Source organism: Solea senegalensis, linkage group LG10 (genome assembly GCF_019176455.1).
Source record: "Solea senegalensis isolate Sse05_10M linkage group LG10, IFAPA_SoseM_1, whole genome shotgun sequence".
Classification (NCBI taxonomy): domain Eukaryota; kingdom Metazoa; phylum Chordata; class Actinopteri; order Pleuronectiformes; family Soleidae; genus Solea; species Solea senegalensis.
Genome location: NC_058030.1, coordinates 8,556,705 through 8,581,801, shown reverse-complemented (window position 1 = coordinate 8,581,801; position 25,097 = coordinate 8,556,705). Strand labels below are relative to the sequence as shown.

The 25,097-nt window shown below is 42.2% G+C and overlaps 2 protein-coding genes across 4 annotated transcripts; one reads left to right on the top strand and one right to left on the bottom strand.

Annotated features, from left to right (window-relative positions):
- The first annotated feature begins 570 nt into the window (after positions 1–570).
- exoc3l1 (exocyst complex component 3-like 1) lies at positions 571–12,513 on the top strand. Its single transcript, XM_044036014.1, has 15 exons — positions 571–830; positions 4,564–4,739; positions 4,863–5,082; positions 5,289–5,501; positions 6,347–6,546; positions 6,637–6,855; positions 6,961–7,031; positions 7,540–7,657; positions 7,768–7,893; positions 8,202–8,302; positions 8,393–8,509; positions 8,934–9,204; positions 9,803–9,958; positions 10,229–10,362; positions 10,936–12,513. Exons 1-15 carry the CDS (start codon positions 788–790, stop codon positions 11,120–11,122), a joined length of 2,352 nt encoding a protein of 783 aa, XP_043891949.1. The 5' UTR covers positions 571–787; the 3' UTR covers positions 11,123–12,513.
- A 1,277-nt stretch (positions 12,514–13,790) lies between these two features.
- On the bottom strand, positions 13,791–22,292 carry LOC122776112. Of its 3 annotated transcripts, none has more exons than XM_044036492.1 (5): positions 22,184–22,292; positions 19,240–19,337; positions 19,053–19,133; positions 18,449–18,633; positions 13,791–18,245 (listed from the first exon to the last, which is right to left on the bottom strand). In XM_044036492.1, the coding sequence occupies exons 2-5, from the start codon at positions 19,325–19,327 to the stop codon at positions 17,364–17,366; spliced, it is 1,236 nt and encodes a 411-aa protein (XP_043892427.1). In that variant the 5' UTR covers positions 19,328–19,337; positions 22,184–22,292; the 3' UTR covers positions 13,791–17,363. The 3 variants fall into 3 exon arrangements, with proteins under 3 accessions (XP_043892427.1, XP_043892425.1, XP_043892426.1); XM_044036490.1 differs by having other exon boundaries at positions 19,240–20,852; positions 22,184–22,291; XM_044036491.1 differs by lacking the exon at positions 22,184–22,292 and adding an exon at positions 20,325–20,901.
- Between the last annotated feature and the right edge of the window lie 2,805 nt (positions 22,293–25,097).

Below are 25,097 nucleotides of genomic sequence, written 5' to 3'. Positions count from 1 at the left end.
AATAATATGCAATCTCTCCATTTTACAGTTTTCCAAAATGTCAAAAACAAAATACAGACCAAAATAGTCCCTATACCCGAGAAAATTGCTTTGAATGAATAATGTCAAATTCTTCAACGCATTCCCTTTATGAGTGGTTTGCTCCGTTGTCATGGAAACAGAACAGTTGACCTGCAAGCTCAGAGCAGTAAAGACTTCCTCCATGCCATGATTTTTGTCCTTTGAAAACAGTGTTCTCTAAAAGGTAAAGGTTAAAGGAGGCACGAATGCCACATTGATGCAACATGACAGATGTGATGTTAGTGAGTTGATAATTAGTTGGGATTGCTCTCTAAGACAGGAATCAGGACACTGAGGTGAATATCGTCTTATTTACTATCTTCGTCATATGTGCCTGAATGTAGCATGTCTACCGGTCCCCTCCCTGTCCCTGCTTCTTTCTCCCCTCCCCTTTCCCACCTCCCCTCCCTCAGGCATTATCCTCTTCCTCTTCTCTCTCCTCCACTAACCACCCTCTCTCTACCCCCCTCCTCCTCCCCAGCTCCCTCCCTTTCCTGCTGGCCTCTCAGCAGAGGATGTGTCTGGGTGAGAGAGAGTGTGTGTGTGAGGGGAAAAGAAGGAAAGCCGTCAGTAGAATGGATTTGTGCCCTCTCTCCTCCACCCTTTCTTCTCCTCTCCTCCATCTCATCTGTCCTCCTTCACCCTCCTCTGACAGTGTCGCACCCCGGGCGCCCACAGTGGGAAAGGAGACTCGTCCGGTGGATGGGCAGCTGAAAAGTGAACTTCAATGTCAGCAGGAGAGCAGAAGAATGGTGGTGACAAACCAGGAGGTAATGGGAAACACACTCTCACACACTTGATGGCCACTGGTGAAGGCCAACACCCACTTCCTCGTCTAAATCCATAACAGAGCTGTGCATGACTGTGTGTTGCTTCTCGGTGAGAGAAATGAATGAACTCTTCAATGTCCATATATTGAGTGGTCAGGGTCAGAGTAACTGGCTGTTGTGCTTTGGATTACATGTTGAAAAGCAGCGAGTGTAATCTACCCTCAGTGTGACGGAGGTTCCTTCCTGTTTACATCCGCACACTGAACAGGCTGAATAATCTGTTAACTCTGACTTAACAAAGAGCTCTACTGTATGTGTGTGTGTGTGTGTGTGTGTGTCCATCACTCTGTTTGAAGAGAAACTTTTAGTGTCCCCTGGTGGTTCAAATGCAGTTTTAAACAGCTGAGAAAACAATGTCACCGCCAAGTCCTTTAAGTGGTTATTGTCGTCTTTATGAGCAGAATCTCTTGGTCCAGTTATTTGTGTTTTGCAGTTTTACGACACATATTACAGATGGCGCAGACATGGTTAACACAATTTGTGCAGAAAAGTCAACGTAAAACACGTGACACAAGTGCGAGGACGTCAGACTCTCACTGTGGAGGATTTTAGCTTACTTAGAAACAAAAACATTTTACTCACTGAATGATGACTGTCGTCATATGAAATGATGGCAAGCATGACAACACGTTCCAAATGGAGTTTGGGAGGGTGAGACTACCTCAACTACTGTTTCCAAAGCCAAGAATATATTTGCAGAAGGTCGACATTTTAATGACTTCCCGAATCCTAAAAAGGAAACAACATTTTTTTTCTATTTTTTTTCAAGGGAAATATTTCAAAGGGGGAATCCTGCACTTGCATTTGTTTTAGCACAACAAAAAATGATGAGATACTGTAGATCCTGACTTTTAGTGCATGGAATGGCTCAAGCTCCAAAAACTATGCATTATAAATGTGGACAAAATAGTAGCTCCCAAAAGTGATGCTAAAATATGTGGCTCATACCCCGGTGGCTGATGGCTTGACAATAACTGACAATAACAGGGTGAGACATCAGCACTGAGAGCTCGGTGTATATATATCTATATCTATATCTATAGATATATATATATCTATATGTATATATAGATATATATATGATTTTCAATTTTGATTTTTGACTGTCCCATGACTGTTGATTTGAAATTAAAATGTAATGATGGTGTAATTCTCCTTTCAAGGCTACAATTATTTGGATACAACACATCAGCTAGAAAAAGTTGTGGAATAGAGTAGAATAGAATAGAATATATTAGAATAGCTCTTTCTGTTGCCGGTGGGGTAATTTGGATTTGTCAGTAGTATAACATGGTGATACTCTGCAGCCTGCTTTTGAAACTACATTTATGATTACTCATTACTCGGTTTGACAGTAAATCCTCAATCTTATGAGGATGACGTCTTCCTAACAAACCATTTGAGTATAATTAAAGTAAGGAGAGGTTGCAGTTGCTCTTCTCTCTGTCGCGTTGCCTTTAAAGCTGCACGCTGTTACAGCAGAATGTCCGTGTCACAGATGATCAGTGAGGGACTGCTGTGTCGTCCTCAGTGCAGCTGTGGCTGTTTTTAATGTGCTGCAGCAGCAGCTTAAATGACTCTCCCCACACTCCTGATCCTGACACTCGTCTGTTGTTCGCTGTTTTAAACAGCTACTGCTGACAAGAGTCCCATAACCTTCCTCTGAGACAGACAGACAGACAGGCAGACACTGTCCTTTTTGTGTAACAGAGTCATCTTCAGACCCACCTCACCCTAATTTTCAGACAGAATCCCTGTTTCTTTTCTGTGTGTCATTGTAATTTACTCTGTGCTGGTGACCCAACACTGCACATTACTCTCTGCTGAGTCACCAACCAGGTCATTATTCAGTTAAGTCCGATTAAGACGTGGACGGCTGCTGAGCTGCCTCTACTGCAGGCTAAGAGATGGCAAATAATATCCAGCCCCAGACTGACAGCAGAGCGTCAGCGCACACCGCTGTAAAAGAATCCCTCTCCATGAGGACACAGCGATGTGTTTGACTCAGAGTGTACAGCATATCTCGTGTCCTGATCGTCAATATTGCTGTTACTCAGCAAGCCACTGAGCAGTGAAAGCATGAGAGAGAGCTGCGTGAGCATTTGAGGACAGTGCAGAAATGAGAAACAATAATCTTCTCACCTTGAAACAAACATTTCTTCGAGGCAGAGCTGCTGTGGAAAACAGAACTATTAAGGATGCTGGCTGACTAAGTTAAACCTCATATGGCTGATAATTAGATTAGTTCCTGCTTCGTTCTCTGGGAAGGTTGTGCCCCAGTTGCAAAGGCAATTGCTTGAAAGTAACTACTGAAGAAATTGCAGTTTCTGCATCACAGACTTCTGTTTTGTTTCCACTCCCAGCGCATGCACAGAATATACAGCCAGTGGACCATGAGGCAAAATTAGCAGAACACATCTTATCACATGTACTCTGTGGTGTGTTCCTGAGGCAAGGGCCGGAAAACACAGTCAGACACACGTGGAGCCCCTAAACAAATTAAAAAATAAGTTTATGTATATTTTTTTGGACTATTTTATTTTCCAATTTATATATATATTTTCATATACACATGTCAACTTAACAACATGGTATAACACAAGACCTAAATGATTTTTACAACATACAACAGTTCATCTCCAAAGACCACATGTCAATAGTGAGAGGGGAATCAGGTTTCCATGACACTGCAATGCATTTATTAGCCACACATAGATCAATTCCTATGCATTTAAGTTGTACATTGTTTAGAGAGACACTAATACTTGTAAAGTTCCCCAATAAATAAAGTTCAATTTCGAGGCGACAAAACAGGAGTTCAGATTCAGTGAGAAAAACACACCAAAACACACAAAATGCGAATGAGATGTCATATAGTCAAATAAATAATTCCGTTTCAATAGGGTCCGCCGCACTTTGTGTGCTCTCGCCCTAATTACACATATAAACACATATTGTAACTATAATAATAGTGATTGTTACATATAGAGACCTGAACGTGCCCCTTTGTCCGATCACATGTGACATATCAGGAAGTCTGCTCGAGAATGTCTTTGTGATTGAAATGATCTTGCAAGAATGAGAGAAGGTCTGTGGTGTTCTCTCTTCTGCAAATATTCAGGGATACGTAGGAATCTCTCATGAGATTAGGATTTTGCCATGACAGTCTTCAAATTTGGTACAATGGTTTACTGAGTCAAAGATGAACCGGTTAGATTTTTGGGGTCAAAGGTCATAGACACTATGGCCTCATGCTGTGTGAATGTGATTTCATTAGTACATACGTTCACTGAGACTAACAAATCACCTCACAAGAATATTAGGTAAACATCACAACACGCGTTTGTAGCCAGAATGTAGCCGATATGTTTTTGTCAACTTTTTAAACTAAATGTTGTATAACATTTAGTAGGGTTTATTGGCAGAAATTGAATATACTACAATCACTTAAAATCACTTAAAAATAATAATGTTTTGGTTTTTTTAATATATATCTTATATATATATATATATATATATGTATAAGGGTCTTGCTTTACAGAAGATATTCTGTCAGAGAAGGTGAGTGTAATCGTGTACAACATTCTACACTTTTGGGGCATTAACCCAAAATGACTGTAGCATGTTTGTGGTTTCATAGGTCTATCACATGTGTCTTCGCTCTTCCTAACAGACACAGTGCCAGCGGCAGAGGTATGGCCAGAGGTGGAGAGGGCCGAGCGTTTGGCCCGCGGTGCTGCCCTGAAGTGGGCGTCGGGTGTTTTCTGTCGACCTGAGCATTTGGAGCGACTGAGCCACTACAAAAAGAGAGAGAGTCAGAGGACGACTTCCATACACACCAGGCTAAAGGTGACAAGAGACAGTAGGGACACGCACACACGCATGCATCTAAGGTTATCAAATGTGTTCTTAAATGATTGCTAATATGCACTAGAATCCTTGAATCAGTACTACTCTATTGCTTCCTCCCAGTCCATGGTCCAGTCCTACCTGGAGGGTGTAGGCTGGGGTCTGGAGCAGCTCCAGGAGGCCAGATCAGAGCTGAAGGAGGTGTCACATGCTTTGAGGAAAGCAGGACTGGAATCCAATCAAAACGCAGAGGGAGTGAAGTCACTGGAGAGACTAAGAGAAGTGTCAGTCAACCACCGGCAGCTCCTCGCCGCTGTCAGCAACTTGCCTCGGCTTTACTCTGGTGAGACTTGCACAGGGTTCAGTAATAAAAAATCAGTTTCCTAATGACTTTTTTCACCATTGATGAGGTCCATCATGTTTGTTGTACATGGCTCTTATGATCTGGAAATGAAAATGGACAAGTTCACTCTTAAACTGCCTCAAGTGGCAGCAAGCAGTTGTGTACATCGTTGACAGTTTCCTGCTCCCTTGCTTTGACCTTTGCAGTGCGCGGCATGGTGTTGGAGACGGAGCGTCTGGTGGAATCCCGGCGGCTCCTGGAGGCCCACGCTCTGCTGATGGATCTGGAGCAATGGCAGGATGACATTCTCTGGCAGCTTCATGGAGCTTCTGGGACGACAGGAAGTGCACTCGGCAGCGAAGACAAAGAGCTGGTGGCCAAATATTTCTCTGGTGTTGGGCAGCTTGTGGACGCCCTGGGTGAGGACGCTTCACGGTTACTGGTTTAGTAATTTGCATATGGTTGGATCATAACTAAAATGGCACCTTACCTATCATTTTTAATGATGGAAAAAAATTGAAATTGTGGTGAGTTGACGTTCGATTCTGTGATCCAACAAACAAACAGTTTCTGCAACACTGCAATACCATTGTTGTTGTGTCTTATCTTTATCAAATACTCACAGTTGTCTTTTAGTTTGGATATTGCCCTTGGCCATACTGCAGTTTCTGTGTTTTTGCGATTGTGCTGCCCTACACACATGACAGAAAAAAAGCTGTGGGGCTGAGATTAAGTTAAGGGTGATCGATGCTCCTTTATGCCGTTGTTAATACAAAAAATGTGTGGTTTTTAACTGATGCTGGAGATCAACTGACTGATAAAATGCATTCACACTCTTCAATAATGCTCCTGAACAAATCCTCCTGATGTTGGTGATGGTTCTTCTTCTCAGTCCGGTGATGCACTCAAGGTGTTGTAGAGGCTCTGACCCACGAAACCTCTGCAGCCAACATCTCTAGACAATTACGTATTGAACGTATTACAGCCCTACATTGCAGTTATCCATGACTAGCTCTTCATACATATTATTCTTTTTATTCTGCATCACTGTGGGACCACAAAGATATCTGGCCTGGAGTAGTTGTGACTGTGCTGCTGAAACTTTTGCTCAAATTTCTTGCGGCATGAAGTATTCACTGAAAGAATTGTAGGAAATAAAGGAAAAAATATCAGACCATATGAGCAGTGATGCGAATACCGGCAGCATTATTGAAAATCGAGTCTTCTTGGTGCACCATCCCCAACATCCACCCTGTAACTGCAGGTAAGGAGCTGTGGGCAGTGGTGAGCAGTGCTCTGGCTCTGGCCCGACAGAATCCCACACCATTTGTATCAGCAGTGAGGATAGTGGAGCGGGAGGAAGCTCTGGACCAAGCTCTGCAGGAGGAGAGAGGCAGCACCGGGGGCAACAGCAGGCCTCTGCCCCCTGGACGACCTCGATGCTGGAGAGCATGCTTCTTCCAGGTCAGGGACAGTCACCTTTGACACCGTGTTTACTTCTGAATTACTGATTGTGTGTCATAGTCCATCCTCTCTCTCAACCTCACCTTTCAGGTACTAGAGGAGGCAGTTTCCGCAAGGTTTCGTAGCGTTTCTTACCTGCACACACGTGGTCCAGGTCTGGCAGGACATCTCTCTGCGCTCCAGCATGCCACAATGACTGACCTGGCCACTGTGCGCCACCTACTGGAGCACTGTGTGCCACCACATTATCGGCTAACAGGAGCCTACCTGAGGGCCAGCCATCGATGTTTACGTGCTCACCTTGCACAGGTGAGTGTTGTGAGAGAATTTGATATTGTTCATTAATATTCAAATTATCTGATAATCATTTGAAAGGACCTCACTATACATATGTAAGTGATATTTGTGGCCTAGGTTAGCAGCTGGGATCTGGAGAGCGGGGAAATCTTTGCTGTGCTCAACTGGGTGCTACATATCTACAACAGGTGAGGTCTGCATAGATTCTGTTTCAATACTTTGTGGCTTTTTGCTACAAGTGGTTACGGGATTGAATGCATCTCAACAAATGAACAGGCTCTTTTCTTTAATTAGCACCTCAAGACGCTGAAATGCAAAAATAAACAGAAACAATGGCGCAGCTATGCTCTGTGGTGGAATCATCTTAAATTAATATTCAGTGTTTCACACATTAGACAAAAGGAAAACATAATTCAGTGGCACAAAATAGAATAGACTATTATTCTTCCATTAAAATCTGGGAGTGGTCCCGAAATGGATCCCTGGGGGATGCCACAAAAGACACGGCAACACGACACATCAGACAAGGCCAAGGCTTCACATGAGTTTAGCCTGTTCAGTGCCACAATCCCGATCCAAATATAATGTATTAGATTTATAGTCCACCATGACACCATTGTGGACACACGTTTATCAACTGCCATATAATCATTATTTTATGTTGTTTTTATTTTATATTTGATCTTGTTTTGGCAGCCTAGACATGATGGGTCACCCAGAGCTAGTGACTGAGCTGGAGAAAGAAGAGCTGGGACCTCTCATCTCCACTGAAGGCCTGGAGCAGCTGCAGGGAAAATATGTGCAGAGTGTTCGAGTGAGTCGACCAGGGTCCCGGGTCCTGGTCTGAAGATATACAGGACTACTTATTTTGCACTGGACACTCGTCAAAGCTGACTGTGTGTTTGCGTGTTGTCACTGTTACAGAAGAGTGTGTCAGAGTGGATGCACAAAGCTCTACAGGTGGAGCTGCAAGACTGGCAAAGAGACCAGGAACCGGATACAGACCATGAAGGCTTCTACCACACCAGCCTGCCTACAATCATCACACAGGTTTGAAATCTGCAGCACAAGATGCAACAACACAACTGCTGTCGACCAAAAAGGGACTATACTCAGTCAAAATGGTAGAGGTTAAGAGTTTAGGCTGAAAAGTGAGAATCGTCCAGTAATCTAACATTTTAATCTCTGTCCACTCACTGGAGACACAGTTGTAACACCATGATAATTGCTCCTTTAAACTGATCTTTTTTTTAAAAGAAAAACAAAACAGGCTGCTTTTAATATTTTTATCACTACAGTGACAACGCCATGGGTCGTGTGACATGTTACACTCCGTTATGTACGTGGTTTTGTGATAGATGCTGGAGGAGAACGCCCGCGTGGCCCGGATGATCGGAGAATCACTACGAGATCAGACGATACAAATGGGACTGTACGAGATGGAGAACCTATTAAACAGGTTGAGTGTGTTTGTGTTAGCTTTGCGACCACATTTAGGTAACTGCCTCCTTGTCAACTTTTCATGTCTTTCTTATTTCTTGATCTCTAGGTTTCGGGAAGCTCTGGTGGAATTTGGCAAAGAACATCGCAGGGATCCGAGCAACAACAAAAACAAGTTCTACCTCCACTATTTGCTGGCCTCCATCTGCAACTGCATCATTCTCAAGTAAGATTAGTAAGAATAGGTCTCTATAGTAGCCAAATAAATGTACATTTCACATTTTTAAGCAAATCCTTAGTATGCAAATTTGGGAGAATGGCTCCACCCACATAAATCTGATGCATAAACCAACAAAGAAGAAGGAGAGAAGCAGCAGAGACAGTGGAAATGTGGCGAGAGCTGAGAAAGAATGTTTATATCCTTTCTGGAATGTGAACGTCATCCTAGTCTCCTAACATGCTAGGGAAAGGGAGGGATGCATGGAAGAGTCTTCTGTTTGCTGCACTAATAACATAACACACTGGACCTTTAGGAATGACAAAATACGTAAATAATCTCAAGAACGTTCCAGATAAAAGCAGTGGCAAAATCTGAATGGAACCTTTAGCATGTGGACAGAACATTCACTGTGCTCTTGTGTGTAACGCAGAAAGTCCACAGAGAGCCTGCAGCAGCAGCAGTCGTCCCGCTCAGCAGGCCAGTTCTCTCGGACTCCTCCCAACCCGCTGGCAGCTCTGGACCGGGCAGTGAGACGTGCATGTCGCCTGGTGATGGATCAGCTCCTGCTGGACCTTCAGCCCCTCCTCCCGGGCCTGGTGACCCGATCCTGGCTCGTCCAGGGAGGCCCCACACCCAAACTCTGCCACATCCTGGAGCACCACCTGGAGCTGTACGGCCGCGTCCGGCCACCCTGCCGACAGGTTGCAGCTTTGCTCTGTTTCAAACATGCTGTGTGCTGACTGTAGTTTAGCTTTAGTTCTTTGGGGTTCAACCGTGAGTGGAGCTTGCAGATTGTGTGATCACAACACACTGAAGCCCAGATGTGAAGCAAAAGAGGAGGAATATGTGGAACACTTCTCTAATATTTGGTTTATTTGGTTAAAATCTTTACTTAAATCATGTATCTGCTCAATTATTTGGCTAACTCTTTGCTGTAACAAAGCGTCAGAGCTGGGGTGTCAAACTGGTGGCCCGGGGGCCACATGTGGCCCTCCAATCGATTACATTCGGGTCATTTGAGTTTGACACCCCTGCGTTAGAGTGACTTACTGTAAAAGAGTATTTTTCTGGAAGTTATGTAAAGCGAACATTTATTTTAAGTATCAGGGCTTAAAGTACTTTTAGAATTGTACTAAAATGCTTCACCACTATTTGCTCTGTGCAAGAGGCAATGGTTTTCTCCCTAAATTAATAATAATATAAATGTCTCACTCCATCCCGGTGTCCCAGAAATACACGTCCGTATTTTGTGTAATCAGTCAAACTGCATTTATATATGTGTATGTCTGTGTGTTGCAGCGTCTGCAGGAGGAGGCCCAGTGGCTAATGGTGGTGGAGTATGTCAGAGCTCTGATGCAGAAGAGGCTGGTGTGTCGCAGCGCTGATGAGAGGAGGCAGCTCGCTCAGCAGATGGTTCAGGACGAACAGCTGCTCAGAGAAGTCCTCCACGGCTTGGTGAGAGACGTTTCTAGTGAGAAACTCGCAGCCTTTTGCAGTGGAAAGACGTTTGGTGTGAAATATGAGTCACGTTCATCTCACATGCACCCAAACTTATTGAATATTTATTCAACATAAATATACATTCATATTTAAACTGTGGAGTTTTACAGACATTTATCAATGACACGGGTGCAAGAACGAGTAAAACTGTAACCGACGGCAACATCATTCACAATCCCATAGTCAGTCAAGCTGTGGTGTAACGATAACCATGTGTCTGTGTAGGAGGGCGAAGGCTCGGTACCTGAAGTGAACCCTCTGGCTATACTTCCTGTCCTGGCTGAATTCATCCGACTCAAAGACCCCAGCATGCTCACTCTGGAAGTGTCTGGACTCGCAGCCAAATACCCAGACATCAGGTAACCTGATGCTGCACACTCTGCCCTCTGAGTGATAGTTCATTTTATTTTCAAAGTGTAGTTGTATGAGGTACTGACAGTTTGATGTGCACACACCCCTGTGGCAACACATTTTAGATGCTTAACAAGAGGCTCAGATAATAAAATATATGCCTGCCTGGATCTACGGACTCTTGAGAATATGTTTGCTGATTTGTCTTGCTGTTTCACAGCCTTTTCTTACTGGAAACGCAAGTTTGTAAACTGCTCACTCTCTCAGACCAAAGTCCATGGAGGAAATCAGTGTTTTAGCTTGTGGGAACATGGGAGCAGCTGGGGACTACTGCTGCCTCGGTTGATAGATTTGAATGTACTAATGGAGGCAGCAGTGGATCAACCACTACTTTGTGCCATGATGTAAAATCCCTGATTTTCTCTATGGCAAATATTAAATGGTATATTAAGCAATACAAAACTTAAGTTTCCAGGTTAAAAAAAGGCTGTATACTGGCAAAACAATATAGCAAAAATCTATCCATCTTCTACCACATAGAGACTAGTTACTCACTCACATGTTTGTGTCTGCTCCCTCAGTGAAGAGCATGTGTCTGTTCTGCTGGACATCCGTGGTGATGTCTCCAGGGACATCAGAGGGGCTGTGCTGGACCTGCTGGAGGAGAGCGCCCCCCCTCTGCCAGCAGGATATCGGCCTATCTTCACTGATATCCTGGTGCCTCCCTCCACCATGGCCTTCTGTCTGCCCACTGCCAAGTGTGCATAACTACAACTGAAACTCACTTCCTCTCACTGACATCAGAACGGACCTGATTCCCCAGAATCTGTTCCTGCTTTGTTTTGCATTTAACTGCAGTCATTTCATTATTTACATATTCCGGGGAGCGAAAACTAAAGCTCCTTAGTCTCCTCGTTGGACCCTCACAGTTTTACACACATGGTTTTCACAGTCTTCCTTTGCTGCCCACTGCAGCAGGTTTATGGTCGTTGTTGTTTGTTTCCACTGCACCTTCAGTTTACCACTAATTTAGAGCTGTCCGTGCTGGTTCAGTTTCTACCTTTCCTTACCTAAGAAAGCAATCAGTCTAAATCTACGAGCTACAACGACTGATTGTTCAGCTGCTATAAAGCCTTAAGAAACATTACGGGTAGAACAGCTCTGTTAGCAGCTGTTCTTGGCTGTTCTAGATTTAATGCAGCCTCAGGCACCAAGAATATTGAAAGAATGTTGTGTTAAACAGGGTTGTTGGGGTCTGAATTATCTATATTATGGCAAAGATAACATGATTTAACCACAGCACAAGTATAGAAGAGTCAAAGCCACAGGAAAAGTTCAGTGTTTATGTAGGACTCTGTCGTTGCAGCAGAAGTTTTAACCTTCAAACTGTAATACATGCAATTGAAGACTGTATGTATTGAAGCACTCTTTCTTTATTTTGGTTTTGGGGGGGGAAACAGATTCTTTACGTCAAGCCATTTGTGTGATGCAATCTATTAAAGATATTCAACCAGGATCTGGTAACACCACTGATAAACTCATGAACTAAAGCTAATAGGGAAACCTTCAACTGTAAAATGTCCCAGAAAGAAGCGTTTACTCACAGGATGTCAGCAAATTCAAAGGCTCTGGTGGTTGCTTTGTAGAATATACAGTAACAGACGAGGATTAAGTTACTGTGCAAACCCTCGTCTAATAGAACTTTTTCAAATCAGATATTTCTAAACTTGAAATGGTAGAACAGAGGTTTTATCAACAACACTAATTTGGTTTCCACTTCAGTTTTGAGAGCCAGGGTCGTGTGTAAGGATAAAAGGTCATTTTTGTCATACTCATTATATCATTTCTAAAACAACAAGGTGGCCTAAGACTTTTGCACAGCACTGTAGGTTGTAAAGTACAGTATGTAAACTGCGTGCTAGCAATTCCCAAATCATGAGCTTTAAATCAAACCTGAACATCACCTTTACATTTTATTTTTTTTACTTTCTCCAGATGTGTGCCATTGTTTAGATTTGGTATTATATTTGATTTAAATATATTTATTGTATTTATGTATTTGTGTGTGTTCTTTCTTCTGTGGCATTTTTAAAGGGTAATTTGCTTGTGTGGTTTGATGCCATGTTGTTAAATAAATGCTCACATAACTGCTTTGTAAATTATCAATTATTATTGTTATTATTATAAGTGGTAGTAGTAGTGGTGATGAATTACACATTTTTTTGTTATAATTTGTTTTATTAGGACATAGTTTCACTATACATATCTTTTCTGTGCAGGTTTAAATGTGTCCAGTTTTAGAACCGACAGATGACAAACAAAGACTAACACCAGGAAAGGAGAAAAGGAGGAGAAAGCCCACCCAGCCTCACCCCCCACATTGTTCCACTCTCATAATCAAAGGTACTATAGCAAAAAAAACACGTTATTAATATATATCCACATTCTTCTGGTTTAAAGTTATGGGGCACTGAAGATATTTTATCAAAATAAGAGCGGAAAGTCTGCCATGTTCTATATAACTTCTTAGTTGATGTTTGAAGAGAAAATTTGATATTTTACTAGATTCTGGGAACAACTTTACAACGCTTATTCAGGCATGTTCTGATGAGGGTCTGGGTGACTTCTAGTGTAAGAGGATATGCATCTACGGGCAATCAAAGAAGCAAATGCTAAGACATTTCATTTCTGGGTGGTGAATGGGGACTTGTAAAACAGCAATGAGTGGACAGGGTGCAGCATCAGTATCAGGATCTTGAAAAATGTCTTCCCAAAACAAAACAAAAGCATGTAGGCTATTAATAATTTATATATTACACTGTTTTCTTAAACAATCAATGAGGAAAACATACAATATTTTAGAAATCATTCAAAACCTTGTTTAAAACTAAAAAGAAATAACAAACTGGATTCACCTTTTTATACCTAATTTTGAGTCGATTCACTGGGCTTCTCTGAGAAGTCATAAATAAATCAACCAAGCATAACATTCGACCACTAAAACTAATTTTTCTGCAAGTAAATAACTATAATTTGTCATCTTAATCAAGAAATAATACTATTCTTCAGTTTTTCTGGTAAATTAGAAAATTCATAGATAACAAAAATAATCTTATTTCAATTTCGGTTAAAGAGCTTCTACATACTGGTGTATTAACCATTCCAGAAACATGATTAAAATTATTTTGATAATTACCAATGCTGTTCATTTAGAGCAGCTGTGGCTTTGGGTGGTTATTTGTTAAACACTGTATATAATATAATTATTATATATATATGTTACATCATACTTTTCTTCTTAAAACAGAGTCTATCATGTTGTTGTTGATTCTGGCCTGCTGTGGCCTGTATGCCCCTGTTATATTCGGTACTATACAATATAATGCCATTGCAGTCATTACTGTAGACGTGTGAAAGGTCAACGGCAAAACAACAGTTGGGTACATGGTTTTCTTTAATATTTCAACAGTACAAATTAAATCTGATTTAGGAAACATGACATGAGAAATACTTTGCTTCACATTTCTGAACATCATATTCATTGAGAACATTCTGGGCCACTGAGGAATCACCTGAGAGAACGAATTAGAAAACCTATTCAGTTTGATATGACGACTCTGTCGACACTTCTGTCCACTACTACGGTGCCGTGAGTGAGCTTTAAAACATCCACGGGAGGATTTATATCGTCTCCTTCAGTCTCACCAGCTGCATTAGTAAAACACCAGTATACTGTACACTAATCACCAGCAAATATTATAGCAAGGACCACGTCACACAAATATCATGTTCGTTTTTCGAGGGGTGGGGGAGGTCAAAATAAGACATCCAAAAATATTCAACATTTCACAACATAGTAAGAGCAGTGATAGTCATACAAAGTGTGCAAATTTCACCATACAGTCACGAGACGACTTCAAATGAAGGCACCATACTTTTTTTTAATTTTTTTTTTTTAATTACTTTGTTTTGTTTTTTTTTGTTTTAAAGGTTCCCACTCCTACCATAACGCTAACATCCAGACTGAACTGCTGCTTCCAACTGACTCTCACCGAGGCCGAGCGAAAAACAAACCAAAGTCACGTAAACGAATGAGATCACTTCAGAATTTGCATGATTTGTCGACCACAAAGAAAAAAGGTTTTCTTTGTGGTCAGTATTGTGGTTCTACCGCCGATGAAGTTTTCAAACACTTTACATTCCTGAAAATGACTGACATTTTTTCTTTGTGCCGCAAATACACCTTCAAATTTTGCACAAGGTCATTTTGTCACTGACAGCGAAGAACGCAAATCAAGAATAATCAGAGTCAGAATAAACTCAACAGCAAAAACGGAGCCATTAGCTAAGTACTAAGTTTTAGCTGCTGTTTCCAAATTAAAATGTGGATAACAAGCAAAGTTAAATGTTAGGGAGGTTAGTTTGCATCGACTGAGGAAGACGTAAACACATTTAAAAAGGGGGGGAGGCAAATTGTTAGCCGAGCAGAGAGAAACTTTTGAAAGTGAAAAGGTGGGATGTCACAGTTTTAGCATTCGGAACGTGACAGAAATGTGTGCAAGAGGCGAATTTTCAGGAGCAGAAATGATTAACGGACAAATTCAGTCGAACTCCTTGAATCACACCTGATTTGTACTATGGTAAAACAACTTTAGCTTTGATGAGTCATCAAGTCATGAAATAACCATCTGTATTAATCTGCTTTAGTCAACTGTTGCGAAGAAAGTGGCTCCAGTTTCGAGCAAAGAAATAATCTGCTTTCAGGTTTGGTGATGAAACAATTTAAAGATGTTGTACAAGAGCAGTCAGAGTCTAACCTGTTGAAAAACAACAAAAAAAATCAAAGAAACAAAACTTTAATTTAACTTTAGTTTGCATACCTCTTTTTAACCGTTCTGGCTTGCACGTTTTCGATGCATAAAACTACAATAAATGCCAATCTCTGCAAATGATACGGTCCAGAAAATCACAGGATGACGACAGAAATGCAGCTCTTAATTCATTAAACGTGCAGGAGACAAGGACCATGAACCAGTGCAGATGTGATTAGAGCTTAACCGATGAGTGCGTTCAATAACTTGATTTATTTTTATTCCCCGCCAAATTATATCGTCAAGGATGCATACTCATGTACCCACACACACACACACACTCATCATATGATTATCAGACAATCCTTAGGTTATAAAAAAATGTCACACCTTGGTTTTCTTAGGCCAGTTATGGATAACTGAATATAGGATTTTGGTAATCTATATCTATTTGGGGAATGTAAACAATTTTAAATATGCCCGTATCTTAAATGTGTTTTAGGAGTTTTAGGCGCATGTAAAAATGCTGTTAAACAGATATTTAAAAAAAAAAGAAACAATTAAACAATATTAAAATAATAAAAAAGGCAATGCTTGCATTGAACAACCCTGTGAGTAGTGCAAAAATCATCTCCCGCAGTGTAAAAACCCTGAATTGCAGTTCAGTGGCACCGATACACTAATACTGAAAAATTCACAGAGATGCACAACACCCAGCCTCACTGCATACACTGAAGTTCAAATTCACAAAGCCACAGTCCGAGCACCACCAGAGACTGACTCGAACAAACTGTGGCTGAAGATGGGAGCTACAGTCTTCCTCACAGAGGAGAGGTCGAAAAACGTCCATCTTCCGTCGAGTATGACCTCAGGAAAAAACACGCAGCGGCGTTAAAACAAAAGGTCACAATCAACAGAAGCCTAGTGGTATAAATTGTGTGTCTGTGTGCAAAGTTCCCTCTTGCGATAGAAGCCGATTAATCAGTGATAATATCCAGTTAGTGGTGATGTATCCAGTGGTGACAACTCGCACATCAAGTCCTTCAGAGGGGCAGGTTTGTTTGTTTTGTTTTTTTACAAAAAAGGGTCAGAATTTAAACCTTTTTAACCCACCGACTACAAACAACTAACCAGCACAACAGATGATTTAGGAAGAAAATCAAGCCTCGAACATATGATAATATGTTCGAATATATGATATGGATCGAAGTTCACCCCTGGAAACAATTAGGGATGCACGATATTGGATTTTTGCCGATATATCGAGAGTGCTTGGGCTGATGACCAATATGTCTTTCCTTTTGCCGAACTGCAGAGGTCATTTAATCTCTTCTGTAGTGAAATGAACACAATATTTTTCATACTCATGTCGCAGCAGATGTGGATATAAAATAACTTCTTTGCACAATCCTACTGTTTCAGTCAGTAGTCGGCGCATCTTCGTGTGTTTGCTGATATTCGATAATACATTTTAAACCCAATATCGTGCATTCCTGAAAGATTCCTAAAATGCATCTCGAGCTGCAACTTGTATTTTGATTTCACTTCCACAAACAAGGGCAGCAAATATCTCACCTGTTGGAGCTGGCCACCTTGAGGCTGCAGCCTTCTACAATGACCACGTTTCAATGCCGACTTGCAGCCCTTTGCTGTATCTCTACTCCTCAGTCGTTCCCTCCTTCACACCTAATCTGCTCTATTGTTTAAAAATCTCAAGAATATCTTTAAATGCCACACGCAGCTCACCAAGATGCATTTTATTTCCAGGTGTGAATGCAGCTGCAATTTTGTGTAATGAGTAATTTCCCCACCCTGTACTGGAATGACATCAATCATCTCCTGAGAGCTCCCGTTAAGAATTTCCCCTGATATAAAACATCACCATGACGACGTGGCACAGAACTGAAGCAGGACTATACAGCCATCACTATTACATCGTTTTACCATGAAGCTGTATACATTAGAGTTAAGTCTATCGCGTTTACTGTTGTGTGAGGCGGGGGGGGATAGGGCATCACGGCCACATCACATTTATAGGTTTAAAGAGGAAACACATCAAGTTTTACAGATACTGAACTCAAGTGTGGACGATAATATCCAATAGATCAGTCTACGGGGGGGAATGTTCAGCTGCCCATGTTGTTTTTAGGAAAATATGTAAATCCATGAGCAGCAGCTGAGCAAGTCTGAAAACAAAGTCAGGTCCACGCCACCTTACGAGAGATGGCCTGTTTGAAGCACTCAGGGTTAACGTTGCCCCCAGGACGCAGTGCCCTCTCCAGACTCACCAGCACGTTTTGGTGACACTCCCTGATGTTGACCGGGTACTTGGCCCTTAGCAGCTCGTAGGCGGCAATCAGCCTCATGTTCTGCCTCACCATCAGGTACTGGATGATGCACGTTGGAGCCAGCGAGAACCCGTCCCGACAGTGCACAAGGACGCGCTTCCTCTTCTCGGTGGAGGCGTCGATGCACTCGTTGATGTCCTCGAAGCAGCGCTGCTTGAGGGCGGGGCCGTCGCCCAGAGCGTCCGGCACATCTTCAATGTCCACCTTGAGACGGGACCAGCTGTGGCGGGCGCCGCGGGAGCAGGTGCAGGGTATGAGGTTGAGGCTGGGCCCCGGTTCTCCCGGCACGCTGCTCATGTCGATGATGCTGTCAATGTTGTTGCGGCACAGGGTGCGTCCGTTGTATGCCGCATTCAGGTTGCCGACATAGATGTAGTCCGTCACCTTAGAGATGACAGGTTCAGAGTACTGGAAGTGTTCAGGGCCGCTGGTTTTGGGCTCGGGTGTATCAGGGCTTCTGGCTCCCGCCGGCCCAGTGGCTGCTCTCCTGCTGTAGTTGCGCAACTTCTTAGAGCCTGAACGCGACGGTGGGTTAGAGTCAGACTCAGAGCTGCTGTTCCAGGGTGGAGAGAAGAGAGAGAAGCGGCTGGAGGATTTGCTCTTGTTGAGGTTCTCCACCGGACTGGACAGGCCGGAGCTGGACGCTGTTGTGGAAGCTGAAGCACAGAACAGGGATGCTCGCTCTAGAGAACCTGTGCTGCTGGCGGCTCCTGCACTGTGGGCCTGCTCCATCTGCAAATACACACAAACACCTCTAGTGTCAAGATATCAGGTTGTTACATGTATTTGAACATTACTTTTAGCTTTAAGTGCATGAAGTGAGCTCTATAATAATTATTCCTGGTCTGAGAGATGGATTAGGATTAAAAAAAGTTACGAGTGTGGATTACACACCCCATAATTTAAGAAATAATGCTGCAGAAGCTTGGATGTACCTGAGCTTTGAGGTTGTTCTTCCACTCCTGCGTCTCCAGAGCTTTGAAGCGTCCACTGCTGTCGGAGGAGACCGACACGCAGAGGGGCCTGTGAGCTCTCGGGGGGAGCTGGGGGGTGAGGGCCACGGGGATGGGCCTCGCATCTGTGTGCTCAATCCTACTCATCATCAGATTTGGACAGGAGCCTGGGACATGACGTTAAATGATTAGATCAGTGACATCTGCCTGTGGTGACTTCATCACTTTGGGTCACTGCCACACAGCTGAATCTCTTAACAATGTATTTAGCTCTTGAGGAAGAAAAACCTCTAACCTAATGTCTTGTAATAAATGGCCTGGCAGAAATACCTGACCATTACATGCCTTACACAACTGCTATTAATGTACATCTATAAGCAGCAATGACTATGTGTGTTATACTCACCATTTTAGTGAAAATAAACACATGGGAAAACAAACAATCAGTAAAAGCAACTAAATGACCAAACATAATTAAAAAGATGGCTGGATTGAAACCACTACCAGCACCTCAGTGTATAATGAACTAGATTTGACAGTGTTTTGTGGAGATCAGACTTTTTCAGTTGAGTTGTTTTGTACCTACCTGCACATTCTGAGCGGGTGATGGACTGAATCTGCAGTGTGTTCTGGGTTCTCAACAGGCTGTGAAGAGTCCTCACTATACCTGGAAGTGAGAGGTCACCTTGCTGTAAAAATAACAATCCTGCACAGCAGCATGGAAGCGTGACAGTGAAGATCTGCTGCAGAACAGTACTTAACATCGGCCTTACCAATCCCTCCATTCTGCCTGCGGAGCACTTTCTTATCCAGCAGTGTGTGCGCACTCAGCTCTTTGTTCCACTCTTCCTCGGCTTCCATGTTCCGCCTCCTGCAGACAGAGGCACAAAAACCCGGCTCAGGCGGCCCGTCATCTTCGGCAAGCCGAACGACACTCAAGCTCCATGGGACGGACGTGGTTTTCAACAGCGGGCGGCGTGGACGGAGTCCGCTGCTAGCATCACCTACGAAGTTAGCCGCTAACAGCAGCCTGCTAGCTCACTGCTGAGCGGGGGTCATGGTGCTGGAGCTGACGCGGACCCTACCCGTCCGTTACCACTGCACCGAGTGCAGAAGCGACACCGCGGGAAAGTAAAGCGTGCACATCGGACGACTGTGCAAACATGACGACCGAAAGCGTTTGTTGCTTTTTGGTTAACATTTGCTAAACGCAGGCGAGCTAGCCGCAGTTGGTAAACGCATTTACCCGCCGTTTGCAGCGATTGTACGGATGCTTACGACTCATTACGCCCTGACAACTCGTACAACCACAACCTATGAGTTTATCGGCAATCCATGTCGCGGACAAACATCGCGGTAGAGCTAATTAGTGTGCAGCTCTGTAGGCTGCTCTACAGCACAGCCAGTCGAGCTACATCACCCTCCAAAGTCACCAGCGGAGCTTTGCTGTGTGTTTGCTGTACCCTGCGCGAAGTCTTACAGGCTGCGATGAAACTGAACTTCATGTCAGCGTAAACTAACCAAACGGTTTGGTTGATATGTTGTTGTAAATAAGTTAGGAGTGACCGCGAGGGTGGGTGGAATAAGAAAGAGTGTGTAATCGTGTGTACCTAAAGAGAAAATCTACCTGTAAGAACAATTTGTGGGAAAAGTGCTCGTTGATAAGACTTGCTTGGTGAAAGTACTTGCGTTTTTCAGACGGGCGGGGCTAGGCGAGTTTAACTTCAGCGACCGACAGCACTGATTTAGATAACTAAAACAAACGTCTCCGAAGCAGAGCCGGCGTTTTCCATGGTAACTGGACGCTAATCACTGAGGGCGATTGTGAAATGAAACATGTGTTAACTGGTAACGTCACCTGTTTCACCTCAGAAGGGACGATGTTCCCTGTCTTCTTCGTCTTCTACACAGTAAATCGCAGTGTGAAAGTAACAGTACAAGCGTCAAACTAACACCAGTTCTGATCTAGGACAAGATAAATCATGCTTTGTGTTAAATTAAACTCATTAAGTGTTAACGTAACGCTCAGAGTCAAGGCTTTGTTTAGGGTTACTTTAACAATGCCAGACTGCTTTTTTTGTATAATTATTGTATAAATATCACTGTAGAACTTAGAATGTAAAGGGCACCTAATGTGCACTGGTGTACACTTAAGATAGACATGTACAAAATGTGACCTGGGGCCAGAGGCAGTCCTGTGGACTGAATTACACGTGGACCTCTATCTGGACCTCCACACATTATTGTTCAATTAATTTCTATCACCTAGGTGTGCATTTTCTATACATCACTGACGATAATTTCCTCTGAGGACACCCTTTGGGACACTGTTATGTAGGGACACTAAGGAACTTCATGACATCAACCTTTTTGATTGGAAGGACACCTGGAGAAAACAAAAAACATTTATATACTGTGTATATATACGTATACTGTTTCACTTAACTTGTTTTTAAAATTATGTATGCTTGTTATGCACCAAAGACACCCGAACAAATTCCTTGTATGTGCAAATCATACTTGGCAATAATGCTCTTCTGATTCTGATTCTGATTCAGAAAACAAATGGCGTTTTATAGGGAAATGCATCATGTTTCTCCTCTAGAAATGCACTCCTTTAGAAACAATCCATTTCAGCCAGTGGGACACTTTGCTCATGTTTTTACCACTCAAGAGGACACTTAAGCACACTGTCCATTAAGGACTTGGCCTGCCCCCTGTTGTGTGCACACCACTGCTTAGAACAATGAGATGCAACAGTGTCCGTATTACTTAAATAAGAATAGATGTAAAGAATAAAGAGGCAGCATGTCAGTGTGTATGCAGCAATAAGGTCTGTCGCATTTTGTTCAAGGAGGTGGAACACAATCCTATTTAGTTAAGGGCTGACGAAAAGCCAAGTCAGTGTCCCTTATCATCAAGCCTGGTGCAGAACTTCTGCTGCTGCTGCTTCCGCTTCTGCTCCGGAAGCTCCACCAACAGTCATTTCTCCAGTAGGCGCCTCCAGGAATATGGTAGATAATAATAATAATAATAATAATGATGTTTTGAGAAGACCCACCATTTATTAGTAAGTCATGCTGAGTCAGAATTTCCAACTAAAGTTTGTTTAACCGTTGCACACACCACATACTACTCTGATTTTTACCTGATTTTTTTCAGCAATATTTAGTTAATCAGGAATTAAGTCGCATGTTTGTTCTCTCTGTACCACATTGGAAGGTTTTGGTCTCACGACCAAATAACACAGACACACACACACATTTATAACAAACTAATGTTCACTTGAAAGTTTGCAGCATAATGAATTTAGAGAGTGCAGTCAGCCTGTTAATCTGCACTGCAAAAAAAGTACAATATTGTCCATACTGTGAAGGGGTGTGTTCCATTCAAGAGATGCTTATTTATCAGTTTACAGTCAGAATTGAATGATAAAAGCACCAAGAATAAGAATAACATCAGATGATTGGATTCTATAGAATGTGTTCAAAATTTAAATCTGTGAAAACAGCTTGTTGCTTTTCATTTAACTTGAATAACAGACAAACTGCCCTTTGAACATTTTGATTTAGCAGTATTTCTCATTGTTCTTCTTTTCCCCTTTGTTGAAATAAGAAAGAGCCATCTGAAAAATAATAAAGTTACACTTTTCCTGCTGTGACATCTAAAGCTACAACTTTTTCCACCTCACACTTTTAGGTTTATTAAGGGACTCACCTTGTTTGTGATGCTGGTGATGGTTGTTGGTTTGTTTCTCAGTTGTCAGCAGACTGACTGAGCTGCTGCTCTGTTTCAAAACAATTATCCGGGAGCTGATTTGGAGCCTGTGTTTTTTTTTACATCTCCCCCTTCATCGTCTTCTTTTTTTCCCTTCTTCTTGTGTTTTAATTGGATGTCTGGATCTCTCTCCAGGTATCCTGGTAACACACCGAGCAACTGATGTCACTGCTCTCCATAATGAAGAGTGAGTGTATCTGGCTGCCTTTGTCAATAAGCAGGCAGGGAAATTCACAGGAGATAAGGCCGACAACAAAGGCCACGTCTCCCATGATGTGATGAGAACACACTCAGCTCCTCTGGGTCCGAAATAATTAGCGTACGTAAGGTGAGCTTGTGGATTATTTCCATTATTTAAACCACCTTAACATGTTGTCGATGAATTTATATGTTTCATTGAAGCCAGTATTTCACACATGCCCTGAAATCAAGGTTAGGACACAATTTAAAAGCTAAATCCTTTTGACTCCTTTATTTCAACATGTTAAAATAGGTTTGGCACACATGGTTACTGGGGATTAAGTTGAGTTAGTAAGTTAAAAAATGATTGAGATAAGGAATAATAGACCAAGTAAAAACAGCAGTCAGTTATCTCCATAGGGTTAGTTGTAAATCATTATGGAATATAAATGTGATGAATGTCACTGTTCCACTGTAGTGAGCAGCCACCGCCACTCAAGTTAAGTTAAATTTATGAAAAAAAACTAATTTCTTAATTGAGTATTTGTCAAATAAATGTATTTATGTTCTCCAATTTACTGTAGAGACTAAATAATTTCTTTTGAGCTGCATATGCTGTGCTTACTGCTCAGTCAATAGTTACTGTTTTTAGAGAGGGTGCTTTTTCAAGATGAGCTGAATCTTTAGCGGTCATGGCTTTAAGTGGACATCTTCCCGTTCACTTTCAACCTTTTCCTCACAATAAATCCTCTAAATGCCACAAAGTAGAAGAGGATGTTTTTGAGAGGTGGTGTTTTATTGGTCAAGAGAGACAGAGGAAAGGTGTGATGCAAACTGTTGCATCAGCGTGGAGCTGCATCGGTGGGCGGCACATTTGCATCTGAAAGAGGCCCCTTGAGCTCCTCGGCTCATCATTGAGATTTGCTGCCTCCTGTAAATCTCTCACTGAGGCAGCAGGTGCAGAACTGCAAGAGGACTGAACATCTGGTGGCCCAGTGCTGATCACACACACCAGAGAGCTGATGTGTCATGCGGTGGATGATGATGTTAAAAAGGGCACAGTTCTTTCCTGTCGATGGCACCAGAGGAGATTACAGCATGTTGTTGACTTTTAGACGCTGTCAGAGTAGGAAGTCTGGAGTTTATCAAATAGACAGTCACGGTATCATGGTAGACACATACAGACAGACAGACAGTGGTAACTGAAAGAGGACACACTTACATACATGGCTGTGATTAAAAAGTAAATATCTAGCCAGCATTCAGACACACAAGGGGTGATATACAGTTTAGCCCTTTCTCGTGGGTTAAGGACAAATGTTACTACAATAGTAGAAAGTGTGTTGAAGTTCCTTTTACAGCAATGACAGCTTTAATGACGTCACTACAAGCTCTGCACAGTCAAACTGTGCATGTTAATGATTTATTGTTTTTTTTCTGGGTAAACACATTGATAGTTTCTAATGAGGCAGAAACTAGAGCTTTTTTCTGAGAGCATGAGCTTGTTGTAATACCTCTGTATGCCACCAGGTGGGGCTCACTGCTTGTTGTCATCCAACCGGTTTAATAGTCACCTCACAATGCAAAACTAACTTCATGCTGATATCACTTAGGTCCCACTGTCTCTTCTGTCATCTATTTTTTAATCTGAAACGCACCAGATTGTGTCACAGTTCAGAGATCATTTTGACAACCTGACATCATGTTTGTCACATTTGACCTTTAATCATCAAACCTTATGTGTTTTTTAAAGTATGATTTTGATCTTAAGGCACCATTAACGTCTTTACATTAAAACATGTGTTTCTTGATTGTTCATACTTGACTGTTTTATTTTTGTTTTTGTGGGTTTTTTCCCTGGGTTTTTTAAAAAATCTCTCTCTATGATTTTAGTATTTTCCCACAAGCAAAGTCACCAAAGTTTTTTTTACCAAAGCAGTTATTGATTTATTTCCTGTGATTGACTGACTGATTAGCATTTACTGACATCAGTCCATTTAGTACAGTATAGTCAGAAATCTGAGATTAAAATCAGAATTCTAAAAAAAAGTCAGAATTCAGAGATTAAAGTCAGAATTCTAAGAAAAAATCTGAATTTTTAGAAGGAAGTCAGAATTCCAGATTAAAAATCAGAATTCTGAGATTAAAGTAATTTAACTCTGACTAATCTAAGAATTTTGATTTTAATCTCAGTATTAATGTTTTTTTTTTTAACATGTGGCCCTAATACTCTTCCGCAGTTATTGGACCCACAGCTATAATTGTACTGATCTAAAACAGAATTGTAATATTTCCTCACAGCAAGAAGGTCACCGGTCCGACTGAGGGCTTTGTCTGTGGGGTGCCTGGATTTTCTCTGGCCCCACGCCCCCAGTCCAAAAACATGCACAACTCATGGAATATTTGGACACTAAACTGACTGTGAGACTATTGCGAGAGTGAACGGTTGTGCGTCCCCATATGTTGTCCCTGCGATGGTCTTGCGACCACCTGTCCAGGATGGACCACACCTTTCGCCGTACCTCAGCTGACACTGGCTCCAGCTCTCCCTCGACCCCCATGAGGACAAATAAATCGGTAGAAAACTGATTTATATTACAACTACTTTTTCTGTATTGCTTTCTTAAACGTTTATAACTCCCCTGTTATGACGTCATCTCACAGCTGGTGCCTC

What these genes read in the sequence shown, in the direction of transcription:
- LOC122776112 (XM_044036492.1), bottom strand. Translation starts at nt 19,327, where the DNA reads ATGGAAGCCGAGGAAGAGTGGAACAAAGAGCTGAGTGCGCACACACTG. An exon ending in CAGGCAGAATGGAGGGATTG is followed by an intron (nt 19,134 to 19,239) that starts GTAAGGCCGATG and finishes TCTCACTTCCAG; the next exon opens with GTATAGTGAGGACTCTTCAC. An exon ending in AGAACAACCTCAAAGCTCAG is followed by an intron (nt 18,246 to 18,448) that starts GTACATCCAAGC and finishes GTGTATTTGCAG; the next exon opens with ATGGAGCAGGCCCACAGTGC.
- exoc3l1 (XM_044036014.1), top strand. Translation starts at nt 788, where the DNA reads ATGTCAGCAGGAGAGCAGAAGAATGGTGGTGACAAACCAGGAG. An exon ending in TGGTGGTGACAAACCAGGAG is followed by an intron (nt 831 to 4,563) that starts GTAATGGGAAAC and finishes TCTTCCTAACAG; the next exon opens with ACACAGTGCCAGCGGCAGAG. An exon ending in ATGGAGAACCTATTAAACAG is followed by an intron (nt 8,303 to 8,392) that starts GTTGAGTGTGTT and finishes CTTGATCTCTAG; the next exon opens with GTTTCGGGAAGCTCTGGTGG.